General features: G+C 45.4%; 1 protein-coding gene across 2 annotated transcripts in view; it reads left to right on the top strand.

The window, feature by feature from the left end:
- chm (CHM Rab escort protein) overlaps window positions 1–19,048 on the top strand; it is a 169,488-nt gene that overhangs the window by 110,792 nt on the left and 39,648 nt on the right. For both annotated transcript variants that reach the window (XM_038776122.1, XM_038776123.1), the window contains one exon: window positions 926–1,003. In XM_038776122.1, coding sequence (XP_038632050.1) covers window positions 926–1,003 — 78 coding nt within the window. The remainder of the gene's footprint in view (window positions 1–925; window positions 1,004–19,048) is intronic.

The following is a 19,048-nucleotide window of genomic DNA, read 5'->3' as shown; positions in this document are numbered from 1 at the left end:
TTAGTGATCCTTTGACTCTTTTGCTCAACATTTTATGAAAAAGTAGATAAAAGTTACGGTCTTTGAGCCATCATTCCATTCCCATCCAGACATGACATCAACTGGGACCGTAACACTACATAAAAGACATAAGTAAATAAACAATAGTATCCTGTAATATAACACAGCTTTCTTATGTTGCATTAATTTTCTGCACTTCAGACCATTGTACCCCTCAGCCAGTACATCTTTCTCAATGGCATCTCATAGTTAATTCCTGTGATAATTAGACAACAAGGTTTTTATATTTTCAAAGCAGGTGCTAAATCAAACAATCCAGCTGTTAGTGTATATTTCAGTTGGATACTTAAAAAGCTGTTGACTGTGGCAAAAACAATCAGTGCATCTTTTTGCTGCACTAGGTAATAATGCCACCAAACACACAGTGCACTAACATTGTGAAAAAAGCATTGCTTCAACAAGAGGTTTATGTGATGTATCTTGCACCCAGGAGTCCTGTTGTTGCAATTCACCATATTTGGTAGGTGATTAACATTTAAAGGAAACACTGTCACTCTAGTTTATTTTTGAGAGTGCTATCTAATAGCTTACATCGATGGGTGAAATGCTGACTTAGGTTCCACAACTGCAATATACGATGCACATGCCTTGGACTTAAAATTGCAATGTTCAGGTAAGGAATTTAATGACTCAAAGGTGATTTAAATAGTTACTTGGTTATTTTGCAGTTATTAAATATTTTGGGAACATTTCAATGCCTGACCATACGTATCTAATTTAACTCTGAAATACAGTTAATTATAGAACTGAAAGCAGAGACAACTTGAGTTATAATAGTATTTCTTGTTTGCTCCAATTTTAAAGACATAAAGATACTGTTAATTCTTGGTGACAAAGGACATTACATGATATACTTTGTTCACAGGATGTCTGCAGTCTTTGGTGGAACATACTGTTTACGGCATTCGGTGCAGTGCCTGGTGGTCGACAGAGAAACAGCGAGGTAAGGACAAAGGCAATGACCTGTCTTTCACATAGCATATTGGGGAAAACTGTGAAAGGGCTCATGAAAAAGGAGCCTTCTTCTGAGATCATCTAAGGTATTAATCAAAGATCAGCCTTGATTAAAAGTTATTTGTGTAAAGGTCCACCAAACAGGGAAACTCAGTCTAGAATATAGAAACAAAATTAATTTTCCTGAGATATTACAACAGCTCCTGATCACCCAAGCTTGGAAGACAAATCATTTGAGCTGCCAGAGGCTAGTGATGAGTGATGTTAGTTTTTCCTTGTGGCCTTACCTACACTAATTGATTTTCATCTGAAGACAAAAAGGCTCTCTGTTGTTGCATTTTATAAATTGAGTTCACCAAAAGATTCACCAGATTAATCGCTGTTGATAATGCATGTCATTCCAAAAAGGAAAAGACTTAATGAATTTTTAGAAAGTTCATTGCAGCAAACTGGGTCGCCCCTTCCCATTAACTAAACCCTTTTATCTACAGTAGTAAAATTCAGCAGGGTTATGCAGCTGTATACCCCATTTGAGATAAATAATAACCACCCTCCGGAACCTCATAAGGGAATGATTGAAGTAGTACAGGGGTAAGGCCAAATGAATTGTTCTATTTGTTCTGTTAGTTTCACCTGTTTCAGATGTAAAGTATCTAGGTAGTACTGACCCCTGAGCTGCTAACTTAAGAAGTAGTGAATCAAAATTGGACTACTCGGGTGACTTAAACAGTGGAATGCATTGAAAGAGTGAAATGTATTAAGCATTCTGATTTGACCAGTAAAAGGAAAGTTTAAGCATTTAATATACCTGATCTGAACTTGGAATATGCTCCTTGAGGTGTATCCCCAAGTAATTGTTCCAAAGCTTTGAAGAAAAAGACGGGTTGAAGATTACACTTTTAATCACAGTTGTAATACAACCATGCTATTATTCCATGTAATGTATATCATAGAATTTACAGTGCAGAAGGAGGCCATTCGGCCCATCGAGTCTGCACCGGCTCTTGGAAAGAGCACCCTACCCAAGGTCAACACCTCCACCCTATCCCCAGTGACCCCACCCAACACCAAGGGCAATTTTGGACGCTAAGGGCAATTTATCATGGCCAATCCACCTAACCTGCACATCTTTGGACTGTGGGAGGAAACCGGAGCACCCGGAGGAAACCCACGCACACGGGGAGGATGTGCAGACTCTGCACAGACCGTGACCCAAGCCGGAATCGAACCTGGGACCCTGGAGCTGTGAAGCATTTGTGCTATCCACAATGCTACCGTGCTGCCCTATATATTATCGGAGCTGCTGCTTACAGACATATGGATAAGGTGTGGCCTATATAGTGTATATATCAGAATTGTGATGCAGACACTTCTCACCTTGTCACCTGGGCGATATAAAAAAACAGACTGAAACTTGTACCAATTATGGCAGCACAGTGACGCAGTGATTAGCACTGCTGTCTCACGGCATCAAGGTCCTAGGTTCGATCCCGGCTCTGGGTCACTGTCCATGTGGAGTTTGCCCATTCTCCCTGTGTTTGCGTGGGTTTCGCCCCCACAACCTAAAAATGTGCAGGGTAGGTGGATTGGCCATTCTAAATTGCCCCTTAATTGGAAAAAATGAATTGGGTACTCTAAATTTACAAAAACAAAGAAACTTGTGCCAATTACAACCTTGCTTTGAACATTAGAATCTTCAGTTACCGAGGAATATGGCGGAAGAAATGAGCATTTAAAGTCATTTGATTGATTTTTTTGAATTATATTGCTGATCGGTTTTTGTGACTGATCATTCAGGTTTGAGTATTTACTTCAGTCATTAGTAGTTTGTCCGTGGCAATTTTCTACTTGCCTAACATGCATCTGATTTATTCCTTTTGCTCTTGTTTGCTGCTGTTTTGCTTGAGCCAGACAGTAATGTGTGATTAAAAATTGTGATGATTAGTAAGGTGAATACCCGAGTACTGGAAGAGCAAACTGTATACCCTCTTAATATATTGGTAGCAGTTCTCCTGTGATGTCTAATGTCTAGTGATATGATAGAGTGATTCCACGACACAAGGAGCCCATTTGACTCTTCATTATTTGTCCAGCCCTCTGTAAGCCCAATTCATCTAGTCCCAAACTTTCCCCATAAATGTTTTCCCTTAAAGAGCTTATCCAATTCTCCTTTGAAAACCATGATCTAGTCTACCTCCATATCAATCCCAGGCATTGCAGGTCCTAACCACTTGCTGTATTTAAAACAAAAACCTCTATATTGCCTTTGGTTCATTTGGCAATCACCTTACATCAGGGTTTTTCAAACTGCAGGTTGCGACCCGCGGCAAGTTCGCAAAATGATTGGCGGTGGCATTTCCCATCGTGGGAGAAGCACCCTAAGGTCGTGAACAGCTTTTAAGAATGCCGGCCATGACCGGCCTTTAAATGCAAATGATACAGTCTCCTGCCAAAAGCAGCGGCAGAGAGCAGGGCATGCACCCAGCACGTACACTGACATCACGTGCCTGGTACGTCCATTCTTTGGGCGTGAAATCACAGAGGTGAGATTCATCCATTTTGTAGCTGACAGCAAACAAGCCAACATGACTGAAGAATTGAAGATTGATCATTTTGTTCTAAGTAAGAGAGGGCCAGAGACACAAACAGGCCAGGATCTCATAACTGAATCTGCTGGCGAGAGCTGCACAGGAGCATCCACTGCAGCACAAAGCAGTGCTTGTGTGAGCTGTATACCGAGATCCAGGCTTCTGGTGAACAACCCATTAAGAAGAAACTGAAATCAGGAACAAAGCAGTATAAATATTTCTTGAGGTATGGCTTTGTTAATTGTGCCAATGCAAACCAGGGTGCAAAGCTTGTGTGTTATATGCAGCGAAGTACTGGCAATTGAAAGTTTAAAACCCTCAACATCGAAGGCATTTGAAGACCAAGCCTGGCGGGTTCAAGAAAAAGCCTCTTGGTTTTTTTCAAAGCATGCAAGAACTTTAATCACTAACTCAAGTCCTTAACAGAAATGTAACAGTAAATGACAAAGCAAATCGAGCATTACAGGTAAGTGAAAATGGTGTGCCTTGAAGGTGGCTGGCATGAGTCGCGAAGGTCAGCCGGCGTGGGTTGCAAAGGTCGGTTGGTTGGGAAAGGCTGGTCTCAGGAGAAAAAATAGTTTGAAAAACACTGGCTTAAACCATGTGCTCTGGTTCATGAGCCTTCTGCCAGAGAATAGCTTCTCTGTACCTGCTCTGCGTAGGCCCCTCATGATTTTGTATACTCAATCAAACCTCTTCTCAACCTTCCGGTTAAGGAGAGCAACTCCAGCTCCTCCAATCGATCCACATAACCGAATGCTCTCATCCCGGGAATGATTTTTGACTAACTACCACTACATTTTTGGGTGAGCAACAAATGCTGGCCTTGCTAGCAATGCTCAAATGTTATGAAACAATATTAAAAATCTTTGTAATTTTCTTTGCCCCCTGTATACGCCTGACATATCCTTCCTGAAGTGACCATTTAAGGTTAAATCAATGTGTTATAAATGGTGATCATAACTTCCTTGTTTTTGTACTCATTGCCTCTATAAAGCCCAAAATCCCATATGCCTTTTTTACCACATTCTCAATGAGCATATATGCTCCGGTTTCTCTGCCCCTGCATCTAGTTCAGAATTGTACCATTTATGTTTTATTGCCACTCTTCGTTCATGCTGCCAAAATGTAACACTTCACATGTCTTTACATGTCAAATTTGCCTCTGCGTCATTCCGCTAATTCTGCCAATACCTTCTTGAAGTCTATAACCGTCATCCTCATAGCTCATGATACTTTGAAGTTTTGTCATCCAAATTACAAAAAAATTATTTTACAACATATATCTATTTATACATCTATGAACGAACTGTTCAGAAAGGGCTCCAAGAGGCAAGAGATATTTATCTAAGTGTGCTATGTACAAAATGTTTCGTATTTTATCAGAAATGCAAAAGCAAAATACTTAAAAGCAAGGCCAGCATTTATTGCTCATCCCTAATTAACCATCACCACCTGTTGAACCACTCGGTCCATCTAGTGCAAGCACACCCACTGTAATGATAAGGAGAGAGTTAAAGGATTTGGACATAGTGGCAAGATATTTCCTGATCAGGTCAGTGCCTGACTTGGAAGTGATAGTGTTCCCAGCCTTCCACTATTCTTGTTATTCTGGACCTATAAGTTGCAGGTTTGGAAGGTGCTGTATGAAAACCTTGGTGCGTTGCTACAATGCATCGTGCAGGTCAGGGTTTTTCAACGGGCAGTTGTCAGAAGGGTCATAAAGCAACCAGCCGACAACAGTTCTGTAATTCATAGAGAGAAGCTGTTCCGATGTAAAAAGAAGAATTTAACAAGCCATCAGCTTAACGTGAAGCTTAGAGGTAACACCAGTGAAGGGTGCTAGCACTTGCGCACACTCAAGCCACCAGATCAGCCCCAACCATTAATCTCTGATCGCTTAGCCTCTGATGTAGCTGCTCGAATGTGTCTTCCAAATCTTCGCAGCAGCTTTCCGTGTACGTGTTCCAGCCCCCACCCACCAAGCATAGCAAAGATCGTTTGCTTGTTAGCATTTTTGCTGAAAGCACATAGCAGGTAGAAAGATCTTTGATTTCCCTGTCCTTGCAACTGCGCCAAATTCTGGGACTGAATATCAAATTCAATGGACAGTCGGTGGACCCACTGGATTTTTGGCTCAATCACCAGTCACCGGTTTGCCTGATAGTGAGCAAATTATTCCGTTCTAGGCAGACTTTTTTTAACATGCTTCACTTGTAACACATTGGAATAAAGCAACGTTTCTACAGCACGTTTTCTTTTCGGTGCTTTGAATGAGCTTTGTTCTCCAATTGGAAAGTCTTAAAAGCAATTCCAAGTGGGCAGTATACACTGGTAATACCATGAGGAAACGGTGCAAACACTGTGCACAAGTTCCTGTGTATTGATGATGGGAAATGATGCAGCTAGTGGTTTGTATTGGACAGAATGTTTTCAACAAGCATGAGTGTGGAGCTGCTTTGTGAAAATTGGAACATTGTAAAATATAGACAGGTTTGGGGAATATCCGTGTAGCTCGCTGGTGACCTTTTGAAAAGGTGGGTGGTTGGCGGGCGGCCATCCTGGCGGGTGCGGGCGTTGATGGGACCGGCCAAGATGGTTGCCATGGGGCTGAAGGCATCTAACGAGATGGCCAAATCCTCAATGGGGCAAGGCGCTGCGGCTGCTTCTCTGCTTCCTGGGAGTGTCTGTCAGTTTTACTCCTGGGTTTTACAGGAGACGATGTAAGTACTCTGAGCCCAGGACAGAGAGCACACAGTGAAAATCGAACACGTTCAAAATGTCCTTCCCCAAGGATTAATGATTTATTAAGGCAGAATACCTCCAGTATCTCTCATGAGTAACTGTTCTTCTTGTTTGACCCGGCACAGTGAATCTTTATAGACAGGAAGACATCACAGCCATGTCTGATCCTGCCCTCGCTCAATGCTGACATAAATTCAATGCACCAGGGGCTACTGGGTAGTGATTAAGAACAGGAAAACTAGATGATTTTCTTCCTCTCCCTTACCTGGGGCAAGAAAACATCAGTGTCCCACACACTGCCTTGACTCAGGATAGACTGGGTAAGTGAATGTGGCGTTGGCCCTGAAGGTTAGCCTGAGGGCAAAAGAGGGTCCTGTGATAAAAAGTTTGAAAAACACTGTTGTAGTTGGTACACGCTGCAGCCACGAAGTATCAGTGGTGGATAAAGTGACAATAAAGCAAATTACTTTGTCTTGCATGTGTCAGTTTTCTTGAATGTTATTAGAATGGCACTGATCCAGTCAGGTGCCGATTATTCCATCACCAGATGGAATTAGAAATAGATTAGATTATTCCATGATCTAACTTGTGCCTTTTAGATGGTGGAAAGTTTTTGGGGTCTTCAACGGTGAGTTATTTGCCCAGCCTCTAACTAGTTCTTGTAGCCAAGGTGTTTATATAGCTGATCAGCTAAGTTTCTGATCAGTAGTCCATCGCCACCACTGGTGGCTGTGCCTTGGGCTGCCTAGAATCTAAGCTCTTGAATTTTCTTTCTAACCCCTCTGCCTTTCTTCATCTTTCCTCTTTTTTATAAATTTTTTTATTGGGTTTCTGAACAAGGTATAATTGCCGTTATGTACACAGAATAAGAAACATACATATATATATATATATATATATATATATATATATATATATACACATATTTAGAGGAGAAGGGCACACCCCAACATAAAAAAATATAATAAAATATGAAATAGAATAACTGGTGGGGTATTGTGCACCGGCTCGACAGCGGCAGCTCTGTACATCTGGCAAAATTACCCACACCACGTAAGTAGGCGACTGCCTGCAGGGGTGGGGGAGGGGGTGTCGGGGACTGGGGGGGGGCACACACACATTTGGGTGCCGGGGAGAAAATCACAGTGTGCGATATTTGGCTGTGCTGTGTGTTGTCGCCCGGCGCTCCCGGACGGGTCTTGCTGCCGTCCCACGCTCGCCCCCGCTTCTGCCGCTCCTCCTGTCCTCCATCTCCATTTTCCTTGTTCCCCGCTCCTGGAGGTATCATGAACGTTTTGGCATCCCGTGCCCTCGCTCCGGCTCCTGCTTCCCCGCCCCACCCCGCCGGCCCTCCTCTGCTGTCCCCCTCCCCTCCACGGTTCGCTTCCCTCTCCCCAGGTTTAGCTGTCTCCCCCTCCCCCGTGGTTTGCCCCTCCTTCCTCAGGTTTAGCCGTCTCTCTCCTCTCTCCCAGTCCATCTCTCCCCTCCATGCCCCGGCTACCTTCCCCCGATTCCCAACCATTTTCCCCTGATTCTTGGCCACCCGGCTATTCTTCCTCTTGTTCGTTGGCCGCAAATAGGTCCCGGAACAGTTGCATGAATGGCTCCCACGTTCTGTGGAAGCCGTCGTCTGACCCTCGGATGGCGAATTTGATTTTCTCCATTTGGAGAGATTACTAGAGGTCGGACAGCCAGTCTGCAGCTCTGGGTGGTGCTGCTGACCGCCAGCCAAACAGGATTCTACGGCGGGCGATCAGGGCGGCAAAGGCAAGGGCATCCGCCCTCATCCCCAGGAATAGATCTGGCTGGTCCGAGACCACGAAGACCGCCACTTTCGGGCATGGCTCCACCCTCACCTCCACCACTTTGGACATGGCCTCGAAGAAGGCTGTCCAGTACTCCACGAGTCTGGGGCAAGACCAGAACATGTGGGCGTGGTTGGCCGGGCCTCTTTGGCACCGTTCACATCTGTCCTCCACCTCCGGGAAGAACCTACTCATACGGGTTCTTGTAAAGTGGGCTCTATGCGCCACTTTTAGTTGCGTCAGGCTGAGCCTTGTGCACGTGGCGGTGGAGTTGACCCTATGCAGTGCCTCGCTCTAGAGTCCCCACCCTATCTGAATCCCCAGGTGGTCCTCCCATTTCTTTCTTGTTGCGTCCAGTACAGTGTCGGCCCTTTCTACCCGTCGGTCATACATGTCGCTACAGTTCCCTTTATCTAGGATACTTGCGTCCAGTAGGTCTTCCAGTAGTGTCTGTCGTGGCGGTTGTGGGTACGTCCTTGTCTCCTTTCGTAAGAAGTTTTTGAGCTGCAGATACCTTAGCTAGTTCCTCCTGGCTAGCCGAACTTTCTCTGTCAGTTCGTCCAGTGTTGCGATCCTGCTGTCCGTGTATAGGTCCCTGACTGTCAGTGTCCCTCCGTCCTGCCTCCACCTTTTGAAGGTGGCGTCAGTCAGTGCTGGTGTGAACCTATGGTTGTTGCAGATGGGAGCTTTGTCCGACATTTTGGTCAGGCCAAATTGCTGCCGCAGTTGGTTCCAGGATTGGAGGGTGGCTGTCACCACCGGGCTGCTGGAGTGTTTTTTTGGGTGGGGATGGGAGTGCTGCTGTGGCGAGGGCCCGGAGGGAGGTCCCCACGCAGGAGGCCTCCTCCGCGCGCACCCACTCAGCCTCTGGCTCCTGGATCCATCCCCTTACTCGCTCAGCTGTTGCCGCCCAGTGGTAGAATTGTAGGTTTGGGAGGGCTAGCCCCCCCCCCGGATTTTGTTTTCTGTAGGACCTTCTTTGGGATCCTAGCATTTTTGCCCCCCCCATACGAACGCCATGAATAGTTTGTCCAGCGCTTTGAAAAAGGCCTTGGGGATGTAGATCGGAATAGATCTAAACAGGAAGAGGAACCTGGGCAGTACGTTCATTTTGATCGTCTGGACTCTCCCCGCGAGGGAGAGTGGGAGTGTGTTCCATCTTTGCAGGTCTTTTTGTACTTCCTCCGTCAGACTGGTGAGGTTCCATTTGTGGAAGATCTCGCTTTTGCTCATGTTGAGTTTGTAGCCCAAGAAGGCTCCAAATTCTTTCAGTAGAGCAATGATTCCGTCCATGCTGCTCTGTGGGTCCGAAATGTAGAGGAGCAGGTTATCTGCATAGAGTGAGACTCTGTGCTCTCTGCCGCCCCTTCGGATCCCCCTCCAACTGTTTGCTGCCCTGAGCGCGATTGCTAACGGTTCAATCGCTAGGGCGAACAGCAGTGGGGACAGTGGGCATCCTTGTCTGGTGCCCCTGTGCAGCTGGAAGTATTGGGAGTTGGTATTGTTGGTCCGTAAGCTCGCCATGGGAGCGTTGTATAGGAGCTTTACCCAAGCGGTGAACCCTGTTCCAAGCCCGAACCGCTCCAGTACCTCTCTGAGGTATTTCCATTCGACTCTGTCAAAGGCCTTTTCTGCATCCAGGGAGACGATCACCTCTTGTGTTCTCTCCCCGGAGGGGGTCATTATCACGTTCAGCAGGCGCCTGATGTTCGAGGTAAGCTGTCTACCTTTGACGAAGCCCGTCTGGTCCTCTGTGACCACCTCAGGTACACAGTCTTCTAGCCTTTTGGCTAGGATTTTGGCCAGTATTTTGGCGTCTGCGTTCAGCAGTGAGATGGGTCTGTATGACCCACATTCCGTTGGGTCTATGTCTTTCTTAGGTATCAGCGAGATTGAGGCCTGTGCTAGTGTGGGTGGCAGTGTGCCCCTAGCTAGCAAGTCTGTGAACATCTCCTGCGGGTGCGGAGCCAGCGCTGTCGTGAATATTTGTAGAAGTCCGCCGGGAATCAGTCCGATCCCAGCGCCTTCCCCGTCTGCATGATCTCTCCCAGTGCGAGTGGTGCTTCCAGGCCCCGTTTTCTGCCCTCCCCACGACTGGAATGTCCAGTCTATCAAGGAACCATTTCATCCCAGCCTCCCCCCTTGGGGGCTCTGAGGTGTACAGCTCTTGGTAGAAGGCCTTTAAGGTTTCGTTAATCCTCTCTGGTTCTGTTTCCAACGTGCCTCCGGTACCCCTGATTTGTGCAATTTCTCTGGTGGCTGCCTGCTTTCTCAGCTGGTGTACCAACAGGCTGCTGGCTTTGTCTCCATGTTCGTACAGGGTCCCGCACGCCTGGCGGAGTTGGTGCACTGCTTTCCTGGTGGAGTGCAGGTCAAAGTTCCTTTGTAGATCTTTCCTCTTTAAGAGTACTCCTTTAATCTACATTTTTGACCATGGTTTTGATCACTTGTTCTGATACCTCTGTAGCTGGCCATAGTCATACTGCACAGAAATAGGCCCTTTAGCCCACCATGTCTATGTTGACCATCAGTAGCAATCCATTCTAATCCCATTTACCAGCACTTGGTCTATAGTCTACTATGTAGTGGCAATTTAGGTGCTTGTCCAGGTGCTTCTTAAATGTTGCGAGAGTACCTGCCTCCACCACCCTCTCCATGTTTCCACCACTCTCTGGGTGAAAAATTGTTTCCTCCGATCCCCCCTAAACCACTTACCGTAAACCTATGCCGTTTGGTCTTTGGCACCTCTGCCATGGGGAAGATATTCTTGCGATCTGCCCCATCTGTGTCTCTCATAATTTTGTACGGCTTTATCAGATTCCCCCTCAGCCGCCTCTGCTCCAAGGAAAACAAACCCAGGCTATCCAGTCTCTCCTCATTGGTAAAACTTTCCATCCCAGGCAACATCCTGGTGAATCTCCTCAGTACTTCTGATGATGTGGCGATCAAAACTGCACACAATATTTCATCTGTGGCCTAATCAATGTTTTATAAAGTTGTATCAAGACCTCCCCGCTTCTAAATTCTATGCCCTAGCTACCTTCTTCATCACCCTATCTACCTGTGCTGCCACCTTCAGGGATCCATGGACTTGTACACCAAGGGACAGGTCCCTTTGTTCCTCAATACTTGCTAAGGACCTACTGTTCATTGTGTGTAACCTACCCTTATTAGACCTCCCAAAATGCATTAAATCTTGTTGGATAACACTCCTGTTAAACATCTTTGGATAGGCAAAGAACTATATAAATGCAATTTGATATTCTTAGTCTCTTATGCTTGATGAATCACCTTCTATCCCCTTCTCTCTGGTGCATGGGCAATGATTTATGTGCTGATACCTGTGGGGACAAGAAAAAGGGAAATTATGAAAGTTAATTCATTGGCATGAGTGAGCAGCAGCAGATGAATGTCAATATATTGCAGAACAATGTTGTCATGCTGAGTCTCAGAGTGAGACTATTAAATATAAGGTGAGAAGGAAGGAGAAATGCCCTTCTTTGTTATCTCAAGCCTTGCCATCTTTAATCTTGTGTGCCATCTTTCTGCTAATTGTGTCAATTCTTGCATTAGTAGACTATATTCACACCCCATTCTGTTGTGGCAGTTTTTCATGTGAGAAGAGTGAAAATAGGTTTGTTTCTGTCCCATTGAAGTGTCTTTAAAATGTGTGAGGCATCTTTAAATTATGTGTCTAATGATGCACAGAGTAAGAGAGGTGTGAAGAAGAGTCTTACCTTGGCAGACCAGGTGAGGTCAGATTCATTCCTGCACTATCACTAGGTCCTGGGTAGACGAGACCTGGTGTTGATCTGCTCTATTGCCTTTATTCATTCTTATTGACATATATGCCTTCAAATCAGGTACCCAACACTAGAGAAGGTCGTGTGACTGAGGCAATCCATTTTCACTAACGAGCTTTGAGCCTCCCCTGTAAGTAGTGGCAGCTTCACTGGCTTATTATCCCTTCCCACAGTTAATTTGCCAGTGGGAAGATCCACTGATGTCAGTGCCTCAGAAGCTTGTGTGCCTCAGATAACATGGTCCATCTTCATCTCTGTAGTTAGGGAACCAATAATTGATTTTAAGCAACAACTGTACCTGGCTTTATTGTTGCTTTGTTGGGAAATTTTGGGCAAGCAAGTGAATTGGTGGGACAATTGTTTTGGCACCAGCCAGTCAGCAGGAGCAAGGCATTGGAGGTGTACTGGGGAAAAAAGAAATTACGGCAATAGTTTCCTTTTATCACACTGATAATTGTCAGAGATAATTAAGGATGTACCGTAAATATCAGCCGCAGTCAAATACAAAAATAATATTGAAAATGAATTATTGTAGTAGTAATAATGACTGCTGATTGTGACATTGAGGTACATTGTTGATGCAGTAGAGGGGGAAAAGGAAATTGAACTCTGCTGTGGTTAGCCGAGAATTACAAATCTTGCCAATTGCAAATTTAATGCTAGGTCTGTGGATATAATGATAAATTATCTCAGCTTCCCTTCCTGCAAATGGTTAGTCCTTGCTGCATTCAGACCCACAAACTACACAGGAAAAAATTAAAAAGGACAGGTGGCTTTTATTGTTCACATCTGTGCCATTGTTCTGATTTTCATCAGGGTGCACTTAAAACTAATCTGTTAGACCCTTGACAAAATAAACTGGGTTGTGATCGTATGAACATCTAATGTGTAGAAGACGAGAAATAAAATTGAGTTAGCACAATCAGAACAATTTTTGGAGGAAAGCGAGTAGTCTAGCTTCTGAATTGACTTCAAGATCTCTATCAAGTCACCAAATCTTAAATCTATAATTTGTAAAGAACAGGATTCTGTTCAAAGTTGACCTATGCCATTTTACACAATTGTGCAAAGGTTTCCTGAACAGCAGTCTTCATTACCAAAAGTTCCTGTAACCCAAATGGAGGAAAGGGCTAAAAAATTAAAAATGAGAAAAACAATGGGCAAAAGGAGGCTGTAGGGTATTGCAAAGGAACAACCTTAGCTAAAAAGAAATGAAAAGGAGGAAAAGGCCAAATGTAGACTTTGGATAGAAGATTGTGCAATTTGCCGAGTGAAATCATTTAAATCGTTAACTCCCAAAGTTAAATGCTGAAATAATGTCATGAAATAGATCTTAAAATTTTATTTTCTCGGTTCGCCATTTCCCTTGTTGCAAATTATACCTGATGAAGCTAGTGATTCCAAACAAACCTGTTAGGCTTTAACCTGATGTTGTAAGACTTCTTACTGTGCCCACCCCAGTCCAACGCTGGCATCTCCACATCGTAAATTACATAAGAACATTAAGATAGAGACTGATGAAGGCCATGTGACCCACGCGGCTCCTCCACCATTCAGTAAGATCAGAACTGATCCTTGACATTAACTCCACAAAGTCTAAATCAGGCTTTAGTGTCTGATTTCCATATCCCTCAATTACATTTTGTGACCAAATGTCTATCAATCTCAGCTTAAAATATACCCAAGTGCTGAGCATCCATAGACCTCTGGAGTTGGGAATTTCAAAGATTTACAATGCTCTGAATTAAGACATTTCTCCTCCTCTCAGTCCTGAATGGCCAACCATTAGACTCTCCAGTTTTGGGGAACAGCCTCTCAGCATCCACCCTGTCTTTTATGTTTCGATTAATTCTTAACTCCAAAGCGTGCAAGCCGATTCTCCTCAGAGTTCCCAATGTGGTAGAGAAACTCACGTCAGCAGGAAAAACTGAATCTACACGTACGATGCTCCGGTCAACTGCTGGCGGCAGCATCGTGGTTTGTGCGCCGCACCAGGAGGAGGATGCAAATGGGCCATTTGAACCTAGACCCCCCTCATATCAGAGATCATCCTCCACCCATATCAGAGACCACCCCGCCTCTATATCAGAGACCCCCACCCATATCAGAGACCCTGCCTGGAAGCTGAAAAGCAGTCCAGGCAGAAACAATGAAAAATCGCTGCTTTTTCATTCACTGGACAGGGCATACCCAGGATGACCATGGTAGTGTCTGGGACGTTATCTGTAAGGTATGATTCCGTGAGTATGACTATGTCAGGCTGTTGCTTGACTAGTTTGCAGGACTGCTCTCCCAATTTTGGCACAAGCTCCAGATGTTAGTAAGAAGAATTCTCCACACTTTGAAAGCAGATTCAGGCTTTTGAACCATTTGGTTTTATGTATGTAAAGCAGATGAATGAATAGCAAACAGTTTAATTAGCATATATTTCTCTAATCTTTTCAATAAAGAAGTTAAGATCATGCTGACTTTATAAACTGATTATAATTTGGTCCAAAGAGGTTTCTGATTCATTGCTGCATCATTGAGATTCCCAGCTAGTCAATGATGCCGATCATTTTTGTAAGATCTCCAGCATCTGCCAGTCGAAGCCAATATCTCGGCCTGGTACCTATCTTTTAATTTGTATCCAGTTGGCTTGCGAGCACCTCTGCAGCCATTTTGAACAAAGGCATTGGGTGATTGCATCGTATATAATTACATTAAACAAACAGCTATTCATCATCATTGAATGTAGGTAATCTTCAACAATTGTATAATATTCTTGACATTGAATCAGATGGCTCTAGCTAATTGACATCTTAAACTTAAACTAAGCATTTTGTGTTCTGTGATGAATCTTATCTGGAATTGAATGTTTTCCTGAGAAATCCTTTGTGAGACTTTGGATGGCACTCTAGGCAGAATAGCATTTTTACAAATTCAGAATTTTGGGTATTTAAAAGGCTTGTAAATTTTTAAATCCTAAATATGAAAATCTTTTGCTACTGCGCAAGCATTTGATGTGGTGACTCGCACCATATTTTATTGAAGTGGAAGCTATAGGCATAAAGGAGGAAGTAGTAAATTGGATAATTTATCTTAATAGGAAATATCAAATGTTAGTGATAGTAATTCTAATTGAACAGTTGGTATAAGCAGGACACCTGAACGTATAAACTATAAACATCCTAAATAAACACATTCTACTCTGCATAGTGTTCATTGGAAAAGGATAAAATTCAGATGCTGCCCGGATGAGTTATAACTGGAAGCTAATACTGAACCATAAAAGATGATGCATATTTGATGCCTAAAAATACTAACTATTACAAATTGCAGAGTTTTTTCGAAGTGAGGGCAAAAGTGTCTGAATGGAATAGCTCACTCTCTTGTCAACTCCTGCAATGTTGACAACGGCAACTAAAATATGTGAATAAGCAAGATCAAGAATCATAGAATCCCTAAAGTGCAAAAGGAGGCCATTTGGCCCATTTGAGTCAGCACCTATCCTCTGAAAGAGCACCCACCTCGGCCCACTCTCTCGCCCTGTCTCCGTAACCCCATGTAACCTTTTGGACACTAAGGGGAAATTTAGCTTCGCCAGTCCACCTAACCCGCACATCTTTGGACTGTGGGAGGAAACCCACGCAAACACGGGGAGAATGTACAAACTTCACACAGACAGGCGCCCAAGGTTGGATTCGAACCCGGTCCCTGGCGCTGAGACCGTAATGCTAACCACTGTGCCACCCGTAGAAGCTTGTGCTTAATTACTCATGAGGCCTTACTAGGAATACTGTCTAGCCTTATCGTCATACCTAGGCAACATGCGGTTTGAAAAGCAAAATACTGCAGATGCTGGAAGTACTCAGCAGGTCTGATAGCAGCTATAGTGAAATAGTTAATATTTCAGGTCAGTTACAATTCATTAGAACCCGATTAAGTCTAAACAGTTTAAAAAAAATAAATATGGAGTACCCAATTATTACTTTCCAATTAAGGGGCAATTTAGCGTGGCCAATCCACCTACCCTGCACATCCTTTTGGGTTGTGGGGCCCATGCAGACACATGGGGAATGTGCATACTCCACACGGACAGTGACCCAGGACTGGGATTGAACCGGGCCCCTCTGCAACTCTAAACAGTTCCGATGAAAGGTCACTGACCTGAAACATTGGGTACAATCTACCGGCCAAGTCTCGCCCGAAGCAGGGTGCAAATCGCAATAGACGGGACCCAGTCTCGCATGGCTAAACCCACTTATAAGTGCTGACCCTGGATCTAATCAGTTCCCGGCTTCTACTGGCCTCGCCAGGATAGTCCCAATTTGTCAGTGATTAGTACTGGACCATATTTACATTTACCAGGCGGAACGGCACCTGGGGGGGTCTCCCAAGCCATTGGAGGCCCATGGCTGGTGAGGGACAGGGCAAGATGGCAGCCTGGCACTGTCCCTGAAATCCAGGCAACTTGGCACTACCAGGCTGGCACCTTGGTTCTGCCACCCTGGCATTGCCAAGGTGCCCATGCAGAACTTCCAGGCTGGCAGGAGCACTACCATTGTGGCTGGGTGGCTGGTTCCTGGGAGAGAGCCAGAGTGCCACTCTACCTTGTCCTTGACTATCAAAAGGCCTCCAATGGCCTGCCACCAGGGCACCCTGGCACTGCCAAGGGCCTGATGGTGGCCATGCCCGTGAAAGGAGGATGGGGAGGGGGGGGGGGGGGGAGGGGGGGAGGGGGGGGATGTGAAGGGTGGGAGGTAGTGAAGAGTGGGTATGAAGGGGCCTCCAGAAGGTTTTGGGGGGGGGGGGGGGGATGTGAGGGTCTGGGAATGGAGGGGGCCTGAAAGGGGGCATGGAAAAGCCTGAAAAGGGTGGGTCCTCAGTGACCCCATGGTGGGCTGTCCTCACTTGGGGGGTGTAGTGCCCACGTGGGGGGGGGGGGGGGGGGGGTGACATTGCCCGTTGGTTGGGAGGTGTGGGAGACTCTGAAGCTCACCTAGAGGTCGGGGTACTCTTTCAAAATGGTGGGCTGATCTCTGAGGAGTCGGTCTGGCCAGTGAGCTCAGCTCCACACTGATGGAAAAATTTCAAAGTGTGGGCAAACCTGGAGAGAAACACCTCAGTGCCTGAAAAGTGACTAAATGTGGTTAGATAACATTGGGGAACTCGCCGAAAGAGCCAGGTAGAAACTCCCAGCCAAACACACCTGAAGTGACTCTTGGAAACGTTTTCATTAGATTGTGCCCATTAACAACTGATGTCAGATCAGAGTATTTCCAACATTTTCTGTAAACCTATGGGGCTGGATTCTCCCAAAATGGGACTGTGACCCCACACAGGTGTAAAAGCATTGGAGTTTTACTCCAGATATTCCGGGGGGGAAAAGATCAGCTAATTCAATGACCTGCAGGGGGCTAGCAGGGACCCAGAGTAATTCTCGTAGCTTTAGCTGCAGATATGGGGCCGCACTTCTGGTTCGGAGTCTGTGCATGCCCACGGCGGCGGCCTCTAGCGGCCGCGCTGAGCTCCATGGTGGACTCGGACCGCGGAGGCAGACAGGAAAATTAGATCATCTAACCACCAGGCCGCCTATAAGGCCCCCCCACCCCGGTGTCCGATCCCTGCGCTCCCCACAAGGGCGGCCGCGGACTGAGTCCGCAGCCACCACTCGAGCATCATGACCGGCCATAGCAGGTTAGTTCCACGGCGTCGGGAACTCGGCCGATCGAGGGCGGAGGATAGCTGGGCTCGCCTCTGTCAATGGGCCCCCAGCCGTGCAGCATACTCCGCGATCACACCGATTCTCAGGTATGGAGAATCGCCAGACCGGCGCTGAGCCCGATTTCGGCGAGGGGCTGCGGAGAATCCAGCCCCTGGTTTATTTGAGTATATGCACTGTCATCAGCCACAATGCATCTGATTCAATTCATAGCCTTTGCTGACTTTGCGCGGATTCAGTATAGAATTGTAGAAAAGCATGGAAAGTGATTATTTGGTCCATCAAGTCTGTGCCGACTCTTTGAAATGGGAATCCAGTTAGTCCCATTTCCCTGAAAGCTTCTCTTGTAAATATTTGTCCAATTTCAGCCACTGTTGAATCAGTATTTACCACCCTATCAGGCATTGCATTCCAAATCCTCACCACTTATTACATTAAAAAATTCTTCCTCACGGTGCCTCTGCTTCTTTTGCCAACAGCCTTAAATCTGTGCCTTCTAATTGCCTTTCAGCCATTGGAAACAGTTTATCCTTTCACTGTAAATGCCTTTATACACCTCTATCAAATCTCCTCTTAGCCTACCTTGCTTGATTGAGAACAGCACCAGCTTCTCCACTCTGCCCATGTAACTGTAATCCTGCATACCCTAAAAAAGGTAAATCGTTATGTGCCATCTCCAAAGCCTCATGTCCTTCCGAAAGTGTGATACCTAGAATTGCACGCAATATTCTAGTTGACTGAGACTGAACTAATGTCTACCTTGATTTGGCACAATTTCCTTGCAATTGTATTCTGTCTCTGTTGCTACACCCAGGATCGCATATACTTCATGAACTGCTTTGCTAACATGTCCTGCCACCTTCAAAGATCTGTGCAAGTGGACCCCCAGGTCCTTCACCGTGCACCCTTTCAAAACTGTACCAGTTGTATCACTTCATGTTTTCCTGTGTGGAATTTCTCGCATCTTCTTGAAGTCTATTTGCTACCTTTGTGTTTCTCAGTTCAACACTTCCAGGTTTGGTGCCATCTGCAGCTTGCAAAATTGTGCCCCGCATCCTTAAATCAACGTTATTAATGTACATTGCAAACTGCAGTGGGTGCTCGTATTGAACTTTGAAGAATTCAAATTTGCCCATAACAAATTCATAGTGGCTTTCCTTTAGTCTTCTTGCCCAAGTGACTGTTAACTTTCTCCATGATTTTTGTTTCTACCATCAATTCCCACCATCAATTTTAAACTGACTGACTTGTAATTGCCAGGTTTATGTGGACGTTGCTGACTGTGTCAGCATTTGTTGACTATCCCTAATTTCTCTTTCATAGGGGGAGTGGTTCATGGGGGGGGGGGTTTCATAGGGGGAGTGGTTCGGGGGGGGGGGTTTCATAGGG

Source organism: Scyliorhinus canicula, chromosome 17, assembly GCF_902713615.1.
Source record: "Scyliorhinus canicula chromosome 17, sScyCan1.1, whole genome shotgun sequence".
Classification (NCBI taxonomy): Eukaryota; Metazoa; Chordata; class Chondrichthyes; order Carcharhiniformes; family Scyliorhinidae; genus Scyliorhinus; species Scyliorhinus canicula.
Note: the sequence above shows the minus strand (reverse complement) of the source record. Positions and strands in the feature narration are given on the sequence as shown.